Source organism: Acipenser ruthenus, chromosome 1 (genome assembly GCF_902713425.1).
Source record: "Acipenser ruthenus chromosome 1, fAciRut3.2 maternal haplotype, whole genome shotgun sequence".
Lineage (NCBI taxonomy): Eukaryota > Metazoa > Chordata > Actinopteri > Acipenseriformes > Acipenseridae > Acipenser > Acipenser ruthenus.
The window spans coordinates 75,397,495-75,417,069 of record NC_081189.1 but is presented as its reverse complement, the minus strand read 5'-3'; the positions used below and the strand labels follow the sequence as shown (position 1 = coordinate 75,417,069).

Below are 19,575 nucleotides of genomic sequence, written 5' to 3'. Positions count from 1 at the left end.
GCAACACCACGGCGTCCAGCACAGAAAACAGACTGCATGCGTCCGGATAGGTAAGAGGACAGACTATTGCCTGTTAACTAACTAATATTGCTTATAACTGCCATTTTTATAAGGTACAAAATGATTGCAATTGTTTTTTTTCTGAATTAAAAACAAGTCTTTGCATTCCGAAAACAAAGGTGACTTGAGTTATCCTGTCAATTTCAGTGTCTTCCATCTCTGACAGGCATTTAGCAATTTCCACAGAGACTGACTTCACTATTCTAGAAATTAAAAATGGAATACGAATAGAAAACACTTCACAAACAAAATGCTTCATTGTATTGAAATAAACAGTTACTGCATCATAGGGGTTGATTTGATCAGCCTATACTGTGCCAGGATTTATCAGAACATTTTACAGCACCAGGCAATCCCTCCTGAATCAACCAGGCCAAATTCAGATTCACACTTTATTTAAAGACTGTGAAAATGTAAAACCTGTGATAAACTTTCATAATGTTACAACTGTTACTGGTATCTGTACCTTGGGAAGTCCAAAATTTGGCATGATCTCTAAAATGCATACCCTACTGTGTATTGAAGTAGCATGAATCAACATCACACCGTAAATCATTCTGCCTTTAGTTTAAAAATACAATTCTTTGAATTATGGGGAATGGGATTGGGTCAGATTAAATAGATGATATTCTGCATTATGAGTTTTTATGCCCTTGAATTTTTGACAGAAGCACTGCTCGACTACCTGAATTTCACCTGGTAGCAGCTGGAAGATTTTCTCTGTGGTGTTGTAGAGTACACCCCAGCAGTACTGCGCTGGATTGGGCAGCTTTGCAGCTTGGCCAAGCCATTCAAGGACTGATAAGCACAGGCCTGGGTACTGCAACCTGTTCTCTGCTGCAAAGTGCTGAACTGCTAACGCCTCCACATGTGACTGCAGTTTGTCATCAGGGACATGTTTCACCCAAAGGGAAAGAGACTTGTAAAGGTAGCCTCTTGTCTTTAAATAGGAAAAGGAGAACCTGAACCTGGTAATTAAAAGCACTTAATTGTTATTTCAGATTTTAAAAAGTAATCAAATTAGATTGCTTTAAAAAAGTAATTCAGGAGATTTAGGCAATTTGTAGATGATTTCAAGCAATTGGTAATAATGTTTCTTAATGTCTTTATTGTATATATGAGAATTGATAAAATAAGTAATACATTCAAGAAAAATTCAAAATAATTTCATGGAATTGGGTTTAATCCGAGATGCAGACTAAATGCTGAAGCTTTATTCAGTGGAAGCAGGGCTCATGAAATAACTTGGCTGTACCACAGTGTATTACTTACAATGACACTGTAAACAAGAGGTGGTGTCAGCCACATTCCTAGAAACATAGAAGCACTCTGGGATGAGCAGGATTGGCTCACAGCTAGCTCAATGCAGAATTGCTGGATTTCTGCACCTAAGAGGCAAAATACAAATAAAATGTTAACTTAAACGTTGATAGCTATAAAAGCTTACTTTTGTTTTGTGGACGTTTCTCCTTTACTCTGGTATATTGTTTAGTCTCTTATTGGCTGTTTGAATATTATAATCGTTATATACCTATATATTTATGTAATATCATTATACAGTACAAACACCAAGCAAGAATGTGTACGAGTAAATGTACAGGTTAAATATTTGTAAAAGTTTGTGTCGTAAAAGCCAATCAAAATTTGTCCAGAAATTAATGAAAGATAAAGGAGTTTTTAACTTCCAAAAAAAGAGCACTCAAATTGTACCCAATATTAATTTTTTCACATGTAACATGTAAATATAATCTTTCTACATTTCAACAGGAATACAAATGTGTGTTTTTATTTATTTATTTATTTATTTATTTATTTATTTTTTTGTAATAAAAAACATTCAATGGTTATCACAATAGGCTTCACATTTATGGTAATCATTTCCCTACATCAGATTTAAAATAGCAACAGTCCAATCGTTTATTTGTAAAGGAAAAAACACTCAACTGAAGACATTTTTTGGAGTGGCAATGTGATTAGAGCAAATAGTTTTTCATTGCAAATCACTAAGCATAACCAGGCTAAACTAGCCCATGCTGTGCACCAGTATTTAAAGGGATATAAAAAATATCAGAAATACTAAGTTTCGATGAGAAGTTTTTGACTAAATTTTTTTTGTTAGCATTTGTCCATATCCTACGATTGAGTGTTTTATAGTTATGGATGTTACAGTGTACAAATATAATCATTTCAAGATTGTATCCAATACAATAACTGTACTGTACTGCCATCAGCAATCTTTCTTTGGAATAGCACTGTCATGAAAGTTTAATGACTCATGCTAAAGCTGGATGGAAATAGCCCTGCGGCTAGACTTGTTTGTATCTGTGATTTGAAATAATCAAGGTACAGACTTGTTTAATATGTTACTGGTTAGAGCGTGTGTTTGGGCATCCAGTTTTTTTTGTTTTGTTTTGTTTTTTTCGGATAACATATTGTTCTATTCTATTGTACTGAGTAATCAACATTACACCAGCATAAGCCCATTAAACTAACTGCAGCACAGGTATTACATTATTGTGTAGTGTGCATAAACAACCCAGCTGACACCCAGTGGGATCCTTCAAGAAGCTGCGCTTGATGAGATTCTGGGATCAATAAGCTACTAACAACCAAACAAGCAAGATGGGTGAATGGCCTCCTCTCGTTTGTAAACTTTCTTATGTTCTTATGTTCTTAACACATAAAATAATACTTGATTTGGGATTCCATTGTGCTCCTTATGTGTAGAAGTATAATTACAGTACACATTTAAAGTAAACTATAGCACATTATGTTATATGAGTGCACAGTACAATATCAAAATAGCACACTTTTGTAATAGTTGATATGCTGGTTCATAACTGAAATAGCAGATGGTGGAAAAATGATATAGATGGCAATACAATTTGTTTATTTACATTAATAGCAGGTCAAACAGCACCCCCTGCTGTTTCCACTTTTAAAAGGAGCTTTTTAATACCACTGTGAAATTGTTTAAAACGACATGGTTTTTAAAATCACATTGTCTATATATTTTACAGTTCAAACCATCAAGTAACCAAAAATATTTAAAACAACTGCACAAATACAATATTAAAAAACTATAGCCTAAAATTACATTTTATTATTGTTCTCTTACCTGTTTGCAATCATTACTGAATTATTGTAGTTTTTTTTTTTTACTTTGACTATGAGTTCAGGAGCTGAGTTCACAACCGGAGAGCCCCGCTCCGTGGCCTGCACAGTGAGATTGGTTATCTTGTGGACGTGTATTTGAGCTTTTTTTTTTTTTTTTGTCTTTGCTTCCAGTAATTCGGGAACTTCTAATTGACAAGGCAAAAAACGAAGCAAGGTTTTCTGACCTTGACTGGATATTAAAACATGCCTCTCTCACAGATATGACTGGACATTTAATCCACCAGCTCCAAGGGGATGGACTCGGGACCTAGAAAAAAACAAGAACAGGAGGCAAATCATTTACTTTTAGAAACTCGAAAGTAAAGTTCTAGTACAGTGGGGATCTTTAACCCTTTTTGGAGATCACTCAGTTAAGCTTAACTGGCATAAAGAACGATTTTGTGTGTGGAGTTCATCAACCTACGAAGAAACCATATTACAGGTAATCTTCGTCTTCTTACCTCATCTGATGAACTCCACACAGAGTGAACCATACCAAAGCATTTAAGACAAGAGGATGGTTGGTAGAAGTTAGTAGAGGAAGATACAGAATACATAGAGTAAAAGTAGGCTGAAAATAAAACACATTCAATTTGTAATGCTGATAAAGGTCTCAGAGGAGGCCCAGGTAGCAGCGTGGCAGATGTCCTGTATTGGTCAGATTTTAGTTTTGCCCCTATATTAACCTTACTTTACCCCATGCACTGAACTTGATGCAGGATAAGATGCAGTTTAAATTGGTCTGTTTGGAGACAGTTTTTCCCTGGTTTTGTGATCCCTCTACTGAGATCACAATCACTAGAAATGCAGTAGACATTTTTGTTACCTGTATATAACCAGGGTCCGAACTGTGGTAACCTAAATTGTTGAATACAGGCTAAGGCTCCCCTGAGAGACGATGTGTTTCCTTGGGGGTCCTTAGATGGCAGCCCCACCAAACACTAGCCACCCTAGGGTGGGAATCTACAGAGTGACCTTCCTGGCCAGGTAGCATGTTGGAAATTGCAGCAATGTGAATGGATGGAAGGTACGTAGAACCCCTGTGAAACAGATGGCTAATAAATGTAGATAGAAAGACTCCAAGTCGTGCACTGAACTTGGATCGCACCAGAGAATAACTTTTATTATTATTATTATTATTATTATTATTATTATTATTATTATTATTATTATTTATTTCTTAGCAGACGCCCTTATCCAGGGTGACTTACAATCGTAAGCGAATACATTTCAAGTGTTACAATACAATACAAGTAATACTTCTTTCCATTCATCTATATGGACCTGAAACCTGAAGGTTTCCCCCTTATTTTATAACATTTTTTTTTGACCAAGTAAGGTTTGTACTTGTTCAGATAGCCCTAGCTCTTCAGTAGTTGCCCTTCAGTCTTCAGGCAGCTAAAATCAACTGAAAAGGATTGTGGAAAACATTGTCCTGTTCTGGACAGGAGATCGCTGCTCCACTGTAGGTGCAGGGCACCACTTCCACTATATCCAGTATCTCAGAAATCAAAAACCTTTAGGCCCAGTGAGGCACTAAGAACAAGACTGGCTCCATCTCAATTTACAACTTTTTTATTATTTATTTTTATTTTTTACAACAACATATACCTGAAATGGACACCTTCTGAAAGAACGCTAGCATGGATTGAATCTTTTGTAAAAACTCTCTTGCGTAACCAGTCCTCAGTGCGTGGATATGTCCGTCGCTGGTGTTAAACTGTTCTCCATGTTGTTGGCTATTTATCCTGTAGGGTAGCCGGGTCAATTTAAGTTCCAGGACCATAGGGATCTAATGTATATTTTACCCGCTTGCCAGAAAGCTTTTAGAGGGGCAAATTACAGCAGTTTGATTTGTGCGTCTGCTGTGAATGTGGATGTCTTCATCTGACAACACCTCCTACCGTGATGACATTCATCAAAGCCATGACGTTAGTGGCAAATGTATAACGTGTAGCCTCTAGGTACAATACTTACACTCCGGTGTAAGTATATACTAGTTGGTGTAGATGTCTGCCTGACTGCGGACAGCCTTCCCCCAAGATTGTGTTGATATTAGGTGACCAACCTCATAGTTATTAACATACCTGTTGCATGTGGAGATGGTGCAATCCTTCTCCAGATAGGTGTCAATCCACCCTCAGGTGGTGTAGCCAGAAAGAACTTCAGTTTTGGCTGTTAAAAAGTAGAACCTACCCATTGATGTTAAGGAAAACATCCTCATATGTTTAGCTCTGATTATTGAAGTTAAGAGATGATGAAATCCCTCTTAAAACAGCATCAGCATATCTGTATGCAATGATTCACCAATATTTTATTATTATTTCGTCTGGCAGATGCCGTATACAAGGCGACTACAGGAGTTACAGGGTAGGTTTGGTTATTAAAGTTGAACGGATGAAATCCCTGTTAAAACAACATCAGGATATCTGCCTGTAATGATTTACCAGGCAGATATCCTGATGTTACAAGGTGACTTACAGGAGTACAGGGCAAATATATAGCCCATTAGGTCTCTAAACTGCCTTCTATAATTTGTATTTATTTACCGGTACAGGAACCATACTTGCCTATTTGGATCTGTTACGCTGAAGTCTGGGTCTTTATGTTGAGAGGTGAAACTTTCTCATCCCAGCATCAGAATACATGTATGCAGGTGATTCCTCCATATAGCCCGTTTGGGTCTCCAGACCACTTCATAGGTTTTCTTATCCTTTGCATCAGTAGATGCTACAGGAATCATCCCATCAGGACTCTGTATTTGATGTTCAGGAGACGTTATCCGGACCGGCCGCTGCAGGCAGAGAGTGCAGCTGATTGGCTGTTACTGTGTTTGTTGCGGTATGATGCAGGCTTTTATGGAGGAAGTGACATGGGCTTTGGCGCGGAAAATAATTTCATCAATGTTCTCTGGGTAAGAGATCAGTTTGTTTCCTCCTGACCAATCAACATGGAGACCAGGAGTTCACTCTGTGTGGAGTTCATCAGGTGAGGCAAGAAACAATGTCACAACCAGCTGCCATCCCTGGTTTTAATGTGAGTGACTAACAGGAATGGGATAAACCCTAGTGAAACCCACAGTGTAATTTTGTTTATGTCCATACCCCCAAAAATAACAGTGTTATTCACTAGTTTTTATGATTAATAAGGTGTATTCCAGAGATAATCGGATAGCAAAAGCAAACATGAGGTTATTACATGGCTTGCCTTACCTGAGTTATTGCACTGATTACCTCATTAAACCGGCTTTGATGCTGGGAGGCTTGTACAGCATCAGACTGCAGCTGTGGTGAAGACAGACAGAACTGTGGAAAATTGCTTTTACAGGTATGTATGCATACAGTACTGTGATCCATTATGTGATCCAAATCATTCTTTCACTTGAGGTGACTGTAAGGGCTGGGTTTACCATGAATTCTGTCTGTCAGTGCCTGCTCCCAAAAGATCACAAGATACACCTCACCAAGAAAGATAGATCTGGATGCCAGTACTATAAGAAACAAAAACTGATCCACATCAAGAGGTATTTTTTATGATCAATTACATTCTAATGAAAAATGAAAATGACTGATCTAATTAGTACAAGTAGTTGGTAAATCTCAGTTTTTTGAACCCAAGAAAAACATGTGTTAAGTTTCTGACAAGCTGTAACTATAACAAGCATGTTAGTACCACACATCCCCACCACGGCTATGAATACATTATTGCAGCCATCAGTATCATAAAAATGTAGATCAATATGATGTACAACTGTCATTATCTACAGTAAATGTACATGTTTTTCTTTTTGAGTTGGACATGAAATATTAAGTGTGTTAGGAAATATTACAGTTTGGAGTTGGCTGGTGCGGTACATCATACATAGAGCTCTTCATTTTCGTGTTTTATTTTCGATCGCATGATGTCCCCTTTTTTTTCAATTAAACTCTTGGACAAGTATTGATTGTGAAACAAGTTTACTTTGTTTTTTCTCCCATAACTTGATTGAGACTATGATTCTGTTTCAATGATAATGTATAAAAAGGCAGCTCCATATTTTCAAATCAAACTGAACGCAAACAGCGAGTGAAGTTAAATTGATTTAATTTAATCGTAATTAAGAGGAAATTATTTGCATAACAGGTTATAACAATTTTGCGACTAGTCATTATGATTTTAAATCCGAGAAAAGCAATTTAACTGAACTTGCTTTTTGTCATCATTTTATTTTTATTTATTTACATTATCAATGAAACAGAATAATTGTCTCCTTCAAGTTACGGAAGAAAAAACAAAAGTGATCTTGTTTTACAGTCAATGCTTTTCGAAGAGTTTAATTATGAAACAGATTTGGTTCAATATAACTTTAAAGGGACACCACATAACCAACAATAAAAAATAAAAATGAAGAGCCCTACGCATATAGTACACTGAAAGTCATTAGCACCCTACACTGGTTAGCTAGAGCTACTGCAATGAATGTCCAATACTATACTGTATGTTTGTTTGTTTGTTTTTTTCCACGCAGAATGCTGATATGATCTGGCTCAAGAACCTTCCCCTATATTTAAAAACTGTAATGTGGTTGATTGACACTAGCTAAACCTTCTTATTTTGCATGACTGATCTTGAAGGGAGCTCTGAACAGCTGTGCTGTTTCTTCTTTATTGTTTCAGTAGCTGCTGAACAGAAAGAAATAAAAATCATACCCAGTATGCTTCACTTAATCCCTTAAATACCTCCATTTAATACAATCACACTTTTGGAAACACTACTGATAGTTATTACAGACAGAAAAGGGTAATTAATGTGAAACCAGATTTTATTCTACTGTAGTCTGCAAGACTGGATATTAAATCATTAATCAAAAGAGATAAATGCACTGCTCTAGAAGCACCTTAGATGACCTGGATATTTGAGGGGCATTGTTTTACTAGACGGCAGCCAGAAATAACATCTAATATATAAAAAAAAACAATCCATAGTTTTTGGTTCTTATAATAAAATATGGATTTTATAATCACTTACATTCTTTACATGGCTGAATGTATGTAGTCATATCATTTCTGTATAGTTTTCATATTATTAATACTGAAAATTATAACAAATATCACATTTAGTTTTGATGTTGCAATATTGCTTTCTTTAACATACATATTTATTTTATAAGGTTGAAAAACCTTTCATGCGTAAATGGTAAACAAGCATTTATAAATGTTTAAAATCAGTTTTAACACAAAATACATTTTAAAATGTATGCTACACTATTAGACACAGATTGACAAACAGAAATAGCTGCTATAAATCAGCTGTCAGGTTTTTGTAGTTGTAATTTTGTCAAGAAAAGCTCTGATTTTCCCCAACACATAAACTAAAGCCTGTGCCAAGACTAATTTATCGTAAAAAGGGTAGCATACATCTTTCACATGTAGATATTTTCTGGTTACAGTATCAAACATTTTAGCACACAAAATTTTAGACAAAGCTGGCAATTCTGGGAAACTGTATACCAGGTTACAAGTTATTCAGGGGCACTAGCTGTTTGAAAGAGCAAAGCTGCAGCCAGAGGCCTAGAGAGTACCCCTCAGGGAAATGTTGTGAAAATGCAAGGAACAACAACAACAACCAATATAGAATATCCTCCCTTAGAAAGTCCTTAAAAACTTATTTTTTAATGCTTCTTTTTTGTTTTTATATTTAAAAGAATGCACATTAAAAGAATGGATCATCATGGTAACTGTGTAGCAGCTTAAAATGTACAGCACTGCATTCTTGGTGTTTCTGTGTAAATGCTTCTTGGCAGTCATACAAGAGACCAAGTTTTTGCATTTAAATGAAAATATAAAAAGGCCTAACAACCAGCATCCTGCAAGTGTTATTTCCAGCTGAGAGGAGAAGGGTAGTTCTTGGTTACAATACAAAGGCTTGCTTGCTCAGAAAAAAAGACAAAAGACAGTGGCTTTACAAACAGCATATTTAACTTCAATTTGTATAGCCATGTAGCATTTCATTTGTAAATGAAGAACACAAACACTATTCATTTTACAGTTTCTGCATTTAATAAATGAACAGTATTTGAGTTTGCTACCATATTCTTACTGTAACTACTTTCCATCTCTACTGTGACTTCTGCTGTCAGCAGGTGGAAATATATAAAGACCACTTTTAAAAACAAATCAACCCACAACAATGACTTTCAGAAGGCTCTGATTTTAAAGAGACTGCAGCTGGTCCGCGGCATGATATAGTGTACCGTATGTGCAGTATATGTGATTGTTTGAAAAGAAACTAACCCTTGATTGAGAAAAGCATAACCTATCAAAGAAAAGGATTTAATTACGAATGGGTAACATTATTACCCACGCTGAAGCAGGGGTGTAGTGCTATATTTAGAAGTGAGGGGTAGCTATTATCTAATGCACACATGATCAAAACACTGTCATTATAATTATTAATCCTCCCTCTTCCTATCCCTCCCATCCTCTCCCCTCCCTTGCCTACCCCTCCCCTCCTCCTCCCTCCCCTCCCCTTCCTAACCCTCCTCCTCGCTCCCTTCCCCTTCGGACCCCGCTCCTCCTCCTCCCTCCCCTCCCTTGCCTACCCCTCCCCTCCTCCTCCTCCTCCCTCCCCTCCCCTCCCCTCCTCCCTTGCCTACCCCTCCCCCTCTCCTCCCTCCCCCTCCCCTCCCCTCCCCTCCTCCCTTGCCTACCCCTCCCCCTCTCCTCCCTCCCCCCCTCCTACCCTTCCCCCCTTCCTACCTAAGGTACAGTAAAGATGACATTTTCTCACAAATACAACAATAATACCAGTTTTCTGAATTGTGGTCCACTATTCAAAATAGTAACCTGCAGAACAGTCCATAAAAGTTGTATGCAATCCGTTACATCAATATACTGTACTTGCATCACAATTACATACTCTCGTATCTACCTGATTTAGATCTCTTGCTGGTACAGAGACCTCTTCTCATCCCCTCATTCTTTTGATTGCTTTTACTGGTATTTTAATGATTTCCTGCCCCCAACATACTTGAAAGTCACTGAACCATTGACAAAAACAAAAAAAAGATATGCAATAAAACAGCTCTCTCACTGTCAATTACAGTCCACTTGAAGTATGCATGTAGGCACTCAGATAGGAACATAGATAAGCGTTATTCAGGCATTGACTAGAAAGAAGTGAATAACCTTACAAGAAATGTTGAACTAAAAACTTAGTGACGGGCATGGTGAGGGTTCCTGGAGCACAGAAAATATATATTCTATATACTAATAACTCTGTGAACCATACCAGTTTGTACAATATTATAACAAATGCAGAAGTTCAGGGAATCTGAGATTAAATATGCACTCTGCAGTTGAAAAATAGATAACCAGTTAACCAGCATTTTAATTGTCCTGAAAAGCAGGGTAGTTTTGAGGAAGGTACTAACCAAAAACGTTTGTCTACTAGACTTAAGCCCCTTTCACACTGGCATGTTCTACCCGGTTCAGGACCCGGTGTCATGCTGGTCAGTTACACGATTTCACACCACTTTTGAAGAAGCAGGGTCGACCTGGGTGACAGAAGAAAATACACAACGTGCATATCAATGCCCTGAAAGCTGTTTGTTACAGACACTTCCATCCAAGCTTCTCTGGATTGAACCGTCGCCCCAATTGTTGATTAGAGCGAATGTTTCTTCATCCCTGCTGTAATCTGGCTCATGGTGTGTCTCCAATCAACAAAACTATGGCTAAACAGAATAAACAGAAATGTTCCTTGCAGAAGTGAAACTTTCATGGAGGCGTGGCTGTTTGCTATTTTGTCGGCTTACGAGCAGCTGTCATGCATTTTGAGGTGGGTCGCTGCAACCCGGGTAAGACCCAGGTACGTGGTTTCACACTACGCGGGATTGTGAAACCATGTATGAGTGCCAGTGTGAAAGGGGCACTAGTTTTTTTTTTTAAGTTTTACCTTCTATTTTTTAAAGTTCTTAACGTCAGGAAGCACCCTGATGTGATTAACTCACTTGCAGCATCCGGCCCTGGTTGCTGCTCTCCTCCAGGCTGTCAAGCAGCTTGTCCATGGTCACAGCTACATGCACACGGGACTCAGTTTGACTGTTCTGGCTCATCAAGGAAAGCACAAGACCAACTCCCAAGATGCATCCAGTGCTGGTAACAACAATAGATAATAATAGATTCATTAATACAAAACCCATCATCAAGGTGCAGCTTTTCAAACATTTCCACTGGAACACACTGGGATTAACTAGCTAATGTTAAGACTAAATTACAAGTTTAACACTTTGTGATAGCACAGGCTGGACTGTGTCACACCTCTTCACCTGATGAAGCTGCTCATGCCAGCTAATTCATGTAGAAAGTAGAAGTACCATGAGCAAAGTGTTACAGTGCAAAATAGTATTAGAACTGATATGTAATGTAGAACATATTCACTGCTTCGTAAGGATGGCTACATGTCAACAAGGACACTCTATTACACCTTGGGCAACACCCTTCAATTCCTGCAGAGTTGGTGGCCATGATGATTCAATACCTGTTATTGATGATTCAATACCGGGCTATGTAAAGCTTGGTTTAGTTAGTATAGTCTATTCTGTGCCTTCCATGCCCTGGAAACCTTTTAAGGAACTGAAAGATGTGTTCTTAGAATGATGTTATACAGGTGAAATGTTGATGCTGACTCCTTGTACCTAATCACTGCATGTGTTGTAGCTTAAACTGACTAATGAACAAGCTGCAATCAGATCTCCTTCAGCAAAAGTTCCAGGATGCAGCACTTCATCTATATCACTGTATTTGCATTTCCTGCATTGTGGTTATTAAAACAGGAAAAATATTGTTAGCACAATTAAATGGAGACTAGTAATAATATTAATAAGCATTGGTTATCACTCCTTAAAGGACAGAAATGGAGGGCAATAAGCAGTGCATATCCTGTCCATATGACTACATTATGTTCGGCCATTCCCGTAGCATTAAACAGACATGACTAGACAAGGAGTCTGAAATATGTTGGAAGATCTCCTGAGATACAAGGGATAAATAATCTCAGTTTTATAGACTGTGGTTTCACATAGATGTCAGTTAATTTCATTCTACAGGAGGTCAATGAGATTAGGCCCCATGTTACAGGTGTTTGTACCTGATGGCAGATGATGCCAGAAATGTCTAAATGATTTACTCACATGGATAGGGTACATCCAAGACAACAACTGTCCTATCCATTCTCCCAGTGGGTGGGATACTAAAGAGCAGCAGAGACATTACATACACAGTAGCACTATATTAGCTTGTCCAATCTCCCAGTGCCGAACTAATAGCTCAGTATTAATCCAGTTGAGACCCTATGAGATGAAACTGACTGATGTTTTCTGTTTATTTATGCATTTATTATGTAAAAACAGCAACCCTCCAGCGTATCCAGTGACTTCATCAGGAGCAAATTCATTTTCTGATCAGAGACAACAAGGTATGTTGGGAAGATTATTTAAATTTCACACAAATCATTACCTGACCCGCTCCTCATTAAAACAGGACAGAAACATTCCCAAAGCGAGACCTGTGTGGAACTGCTCAGCCTGGGACTTGTCTGCATGTGGTTTCCCTGGCAACACTGCCGTGAGTGTGTTTAGGATCTCCTCGATGCTCTCCTTGTGGGATGTGATCAACAGTGGCACCATCAGGGACAAAGCCAGGGCAGCACAGGAGCGTGCAATGGCACTGGCTGTGTTCTCTCCAGAGTACGATTTCTACAAAAAAAAGTCCTGAGTGGCATGATTGTGTTTATCATAATCTTATATACATGCCTACAATATTATATCATGTAAATACATTTTATAACCCTGGCATTTTTTCTTTCATTCAACAAACCATAACTGAAAGTCGAAATGTATATCAAGAGCCCTGTATGCATCAGGCGTCGTCTCCGCCCCAGGACATAAATATGAGTGATGCATAAGGCAGTGCTCAGGGCACATTCACAGCCACTGTTCAGACAGGGCTTGTCTGTGGAACGTAGACCCAAAGCAAATAAAAAATTGCTCTGATTATTATTATTATTATTATTTATTTCTTAGCAGACACCCTTATCCAGGGCGACTTACAATTGTTACAAGATATCACATTATACATTATTTCACATTATACAGATATCACATTATTTTACATACAATTACCCATTTATACAGTTGGGTTTTTACTGGAGCAATCTAGGTAAAGTACCTTGCTCAAGGGTACAACAGCAGTGTCTCCCACTGGGGATTGAACCCACAACCCTCCGGTCAAGAGTCCAGAGCCCTAACCATTACTCCACACTGCTGCCCCATATGATTGCCACCAACTCTGGGTGCGGTCAACATAATACGCCAGTGCCCTAACCAGACAGAGCGTATGGAACTCCCTGTCAGACTGGAAGGGAGGTGGATGGAAGGCCTCCAATTCCACTGACTGGTTTATATGGAAATCAGAAATGCTTTTAGGGAGAAAAGCAGGATTAGTATGGAGAGTAACCTTAGTTCTAGCCTCCGCAAAAAGCAAACAGGCTTTCGCTATTGAGAATGTTTGCATTTCACCCACCCGCTTAGCGGAGGTAATAGCAAGAGGGAAAGCTGTCTTTAATTACATGAATTTCAGCTTTGCTGAATGTAGGGGCTTAAATGGCGGTTTTCTAAGTGCATCCAGCACTACATTATGTCACCAGCGACCGACAAGGTCCTTTCTAGGGGTCTTAACCTCCGAGCACCCTTCAAAAACTTTCCCACCAGGGAGTGTGCTCCTGGAGAGACTGTCAATTTTAACATGGCAAGCTGAGATAGCTGCCAGGTAGAACTTTAGCATAGAGGGAGATTTCCATTCATCAAAAAGGTCCTTCAAAATTTGCAGTATATATGCCATGGAGTGAGTCATGGGATCCAGTTCACGCGACTGACACCACATCAGGAATATACCCCAATATACCTTTGTAAGATAACCCAAGACAGCTCAAATGTCTCTGCTCAGGGGCCAGACCCAAAGCTGTAGAGCTGTTGGATCTGGATGCCACAGAGTCCCCCACGCCTGAATCAGCAGGTTGTGACTGGCCGCCACCTCCCACGGCTGACCGCACAGTAGCTGTGCCAGTCAAGTACCATGTTCTCCTGGGCCACTTTGTCGCTATTAATAGCATCCAGGCCCATTCTTGCCTGATCTTCTCCACACACAGTGGAAGCAGTGGAAAACAGCTTGGTTGCCAGGACTGCAACTATTGATGTTTCATGAAAAAATGTAAATAGATGTAGGCCATTAACTAAGGATTGAAGAACGGTCATATCCATCAAGAATAATCAGTTACTACTTTGAGATAAGGCACTTAAACTAGAACAAACAATGAAAGTCGTATGGCCTGTTCCAACAAATATTTGTGGTTTGCCTTCTGCAAAGCTAGCTTGCAGATGAAATAAATCGTATTAAGCAAATACAGTAGACTGTTTTTGGATTCTGTCAAAATATTTCACAAGCATAAACTGTATTAATAAATGTTTTTAACTTTTTGTTTTGTATAGCTTTTGGCTGAGAGAAAGAAAGCAAGCCGATATCTGCATTGCTTTTGTCAATGGCTCCCAACTGATATCAACTATAAATAGCAAAACTAAAAGTGAGAGTAGGTGGAATTTGCCAATATTTATTTAAGTACTGTGTATGATTTTACAAACCATATTGAATTTTAGCTTCTCTCCCAGGCATTTTACAGACTCAAGCCCTTGCATTGACTTTATGCCTTTTTTGTGTACAAGCTCTTGGTCAGTAGCTAGTATAAGCAAAACGGATACCTGGCCAGAATCAATTACTTTTTTCTGCTCTTTTAAGTGAAATTTCAGAGCTCGAGATCTATTTATTCAGCTTAGGCTTGCAATGAGATACAAACACTTTTGATATTTCTTCATTTTAAGATTCTGTAGCGTTTTGTTGCATGTTTATGGTCTATACCTAGTAAGATTTCCCATACAGGTTATCTACCACAGCCACTACATCTGGTTGCACTATGTGGAACACAACCTCTCTTTGTACATACCCACATTTCCTGAAAACGCTTACTTAATATTCAAATATTACCATGTTAAACCACTTAGAATAAAAAGTTGAATGTTGTGAAAAAACATTTAAAGTAGAGATCCCACTTACCGCTAGATAACCTATTACTGGATAGAGATGAATAAGTAATAAAGTGTAAGTAAAATACACCACTCATTCGACTGACTTACAAAAGAGTTAGTCTAGTGTGAGTTATACTTTACTCTTTGAATACAGTACTTATGTGTTGGAACCAGGGGAAAACACAGCCCTTAGGGTGATAGCAACTATCCACACTACTCAGCAGTGTGTCAAAACCATGACAAACCAGTGCTTAGTTGCCAACACTTCAGCACCAATCTAAAAACAAAATGCAAGCATTTCATATCTTTCTGGTTTCACATACACACATAGAGCTATAAAACAAGTCAATTTGATGGTGCAGTTTGGAAAGAAGCACATTTTCATTTTTTTTGTTAAATGATCTTAGATAGGTCACAAGGGCTCTGACACAGAGGTGAAACCGACTCATTTCATCTAGTTTAATATCCCTCTCTTGATTTCGGCTGCTGGGCAGTCCCAGTTTGAAAAATTAATTGTATTATGCACATATTTAGAGGTGAACTCCCAACCAGACTGCAACATAATTTTGCAGCGGGATTCTGGGAAGGAGAAGCACAGAGCTCTTACACATCGCAGACAGCAAGACTCACTAGGAGCAGGACATGCACTTACACAAACTGATAATGTGAGCACATGTCAAGATAGAAAACAAGTGCATAGTTAATCAGAGGAACAGAATCCAGCTAAGATAAAAACAATTTGAATGAGACTTCCCTTTCAACTGTTAACAATCCCAGGGTCTGATTTTCACTTATTTTACAGTAAATGGAAGCCCTGTTTATGGTTTGATGTTTTTGCTCGATCAATCAGTGTGTTAGTGTGGGGTTTGAAATAGATCTCACCACTAACCTCTTGTGTGCTCTCAACATCTGATGGCAGGCTGTTCTCATAGTTGGTTATGGCCACCGCAAGCCCAGTAAGAGCTAATATTGAGTTCCCTTGCATAACTGGGCTGTCTCTGTGGGATCACAGAAAATAAAACTGCATTGAAATTGTCTGATGTCACAAAATACCAGATTGCAATACAACCTCCTATTTATTTATTGATCTAGTAGAAGTTATTTGTAGTGGTTGGTCTGGTGAATTTCTAGTGAATGTATTGTACTAGTCACTTTGCAACAGTTTGTAAGAGCAATGTTGGTACCGGTAATTTATTTTGGGGCTATATAACCTGCAGATTATCTTTATTTCTTTGTAAGGGAAGAAAATATGACATTTGTCTAAAAAAAATAACATTATACAACAACCTACAAATGTACAATAATATTCACAAATGTATTGGTAATATTTGATTGATCTTGAGCTTTTGTATCCATGAATGTATAAATCATGGACTAGAATGAGAATGCTATAACTCAGGGGTGCACAATTCCGGTCCTGGAGGGCCGGTGTCCCTCCTGGCTTTTGTTCCAACCTTACCCTAAATTACTTAATTGGACCAATTATTACCAATTTTTGGTCTAATTAAGTAATTTAGAACACAGTTGGAACAAAAGCCAGGAGGGACACCGGCCCTCCAGGACCGGAATTACCCACCCCTGCTATAACTCATTCAATACATTCAAAACAACAGACCAATAAACTAATCTAATATGTATAATATATGCCCCAAACCAAAAATGTTATCCTTCGGTAGTCTTGCTGTAAATTTAGGACATGAGTCTAACAGTGGCAGCTCTAAATATAGCTGCCCATATACCTCTTACACGCTGACCCATTTCACTGCATTGTTATTGTACTAAGTGATTTTATTAAGCTGATCAAGAAACACTAGCAGGAGTATGATAAAATGGCACTAGTTTTATCAGCCTTTATTCGGATTATTAAAATTGAGCCTGAATAGTTTTTTTCATGTCTTAGCTATTTCCTTGGATGTCAAAACCTTTGTCAAATCAAACTAGGAAACAATGAGAGACAGAAACTGGTGGGCTGTAAATGCAAAAGGCTAATTATTTTACAATGACGTGGAAATGGCTCATTTGCTTTAAAAGGGACTTACTTAGCTGCTGATTTGACTGCATCGGTGAGTTGGTCTCTGACCCTGTATGGAAGACAAAAAGCAGATTAGATAATTTACAAGGTACTGCAGACTTGACCTGGTGTAATCTTTATGCACAGTGTGATTAACACTCCATGGGTCAAGACCCCAAGCAGAGTCATTTCATCTTGACTAACTGCTACCTTATCACTCATTAGGAAGGCAGGCTAGTGTAGGGATCCCCCTTTGAAACTGTCCTGTTTCTCACATCTCAGAACATATAAAAGGAGTTTGCCCTATAAACCAGAACACATGCAGTGCTTGTGGTACAGGCTCATTGCACTGAACAGCGCTGGAACCAGTAGCCTCTTTTCTCAACATTGAATTGAGCTAGGAGTTGTAGTGTGTTGGCAGTGTTGCATCAGGCAGCCATTTTAAGAATGATTCCCAAGGCTATACAGGTGTGGGACAACATATTTGAAACACCTGCAATAACACTGGCAGTAGGTACTAAGGCCATCAGTGAGTGTACAAGTTTTAATTTTTCAAGATGTACATATAATCATTTATCAATTTTTACAGCCTCAAGAAAACTGGGTTTCAGAGTTACCCTTAATAATGTTTATTTGAATGATCAGTCAGACCCCTGTTAAATAATCTGCTATAGTTTAGGGTGACCATACCTCCCTGTTTTCCCTGAACAGTCCCCGGATACTGTGTCCACAGGCAAATAATGTACCGGAACGGTCCACGGTTCACGAAGCTCGTCCCCGATTAAACTTACTATTAATTTTTCGCATTGGTCTAATGTAATGTAAAAGCGTTAGAGATAAATATCAATGTTTCTATCATTAAATTACACCCAACCGCTTTCTTGATTCATCGTTGACATTCGTAGTAACCAATCATTGAGTTTAGTTGACGATCCAACCTCCGTTTAACAAAAAAAAAAAAAAAAAAAGTTACCGTGGGTTGATTGTCAGAAATTCCTACCACTCCGTTTATTTGCATAATCACTGACATTCTACTGTCTGTAGCCTATCGGTGTAGTTTGTTGAGCTGACCCGCTCTTGTTTCAACAGCCAGTAAATCCAGCTTCAGTACACACTGGAGCGAGTGTGAAGTACTAGACTTAAGAGGACATTTTTTAGATTACCTTTTTTTTTTTTTTTTTTTTTTTAAATAAATGCATTACCGTACTTTGTATTTTTGTCAGAAAAAAACAACAAAAAAAACTCACATGCGTTTAAAAAAAAACATGCTCGGTTTAGATAGGCTGACTGCATCGCATGAAAAGAAAAAACAGCTGCATGAGGATTATACGTGAATGGCGAGGGAGTAAGTACAGACCTTTATTATAATATATACAATATTTAAGTTGAATATCCTGTTTTTGGCTCGTTATCCCGTCTTTCATAAACGCCAGTGTTATGGGCATTAATAAGTGTTCTTGCTTGGTGCGTATGTAAATGTGTTAAACAGTGTTGAAGAAAATAAAAACATCAAAATACAAAGATTTTTTTTTTTATATATATATATTTTTTCCTTCTCTAAATTGACATGACATGAGAACCCATAACAGCATACTGTAGAGTAGGATGTCAGTAAAATTCGATTTTATATTTTCAGGAATCTCCTGGTTACCCAATTCCAAAGTTCCCAGGATGTCCATGTGTAACCCTGGCTACTTAGCTTTGGCTTGAAGGCAGCAGGAGAAGTAGGCTCTTGCATATTGCCTGTTTTGTTTAGTTTGGGGAATTTTTTTAATGTCTGCTTTTTTGGAAATGTAAAGTTTTTTGCAATTATTGCGGAGTGTGTGTTACTTTCTGTAAGTTATATGCATATTTGTTTTCTATTTGTAATAAATATGTGCATCTGTTAAAATATAAGCTGCTCGCAATACACTCTGCAACACACATTTCAGTCTTGGCTACTTTGCTGTGCTTCCATAACTGAGTGACCCGGATTTGGTTTACAAAATATGGTCACCCTACTATAGCTTCATGCAATTCTATTACAATAGAGATCAACAATATGCTGTTTGGACCATTTAAATTAAATGTTCAATATACTGGACAAAATGCAACAAAGGGACTCTTCCGTATTCCCCAGCAGGGGATAATAACATATTGATTATCAGTGGATCCTCCCTCGGGGCTGATCACTGGGTGCCACTGTCTTGACATAGGTGTAATCTAGATTTTCTCAATAATATAAATACTT

General features: G+C 38.2%; 1 protein-coding gene across 2 annotated transcripts; it reads right to left on the bottom strand.

The window, feature by feature from the left end:
* Window positions 1–1,352: 1,352 nt before the first annotated feature.
* Window positions 1,353–18,230, bottom strand: LOC131737914 (focadhesin-like). 2 transcript variants are annotated; one of them, XM_059029889.1, is made up of 7 exons: window positions 18,036–18,230; window positions 17,374–17,415; window positions 16,224–16,332; window positions 12,714–12,952; window positions 11,207–11,351; window positions 3,402–3,484; window positions 1,353–1,448 (listed from the first exon to the last, which is right to left on the bottom strand). In XM_059029889.1, exons 3-7 carry the CDS (start codon window positions 16,317–16,319, stop codon window positions 1,421–1,423), a joined length of 591 nt encoding a protein of 196 aa, XP_058885872.1. In that variant the 5' UTR covers window positions 16,320–16,332; window positions 17,374–17,415; window positions 18,036–18,230; the 3' UTR covers window positions 1,353–1,420. The 2 variants fall into 2 exon arrangements, with proteins under 2 accessions (XP_058885872.1, XP_058885868.1); XM_059029885.1 differs by lacking the exon at window positions 1,353–1,448 and having other exon boundaries at window positions 3,126–3,484.
* Window positions 18,231–19,575: the final 1,345 nt, after the last annotated feature.

Excerpts from the sequence above, each read along its gene's own strand:
- LOC131737914 (XM_059029885.1), bottom strand. The coding sequence starts at position 16,319 with ATGCAAGGGAACTCAATATTAGCTCTTACTGGGCTTGCGGTGGCCATA. Across the intron at positions 11,352-12,713 it reads TTTAATGAGGAGCGGGTCAG|CACTGGATGCATCTTGGGAG; the intron begins GTAATGATTTGT and ends TGTTGTTACCAG. Across the intron at positions 3,485-11,206 it reads ACCAGGGCCGGATGCTGCAA|GTCCCGAGTCCATCCCCTTG; the intron begins GTGAGTTAATCA and ends GTTTTTTTCTAG.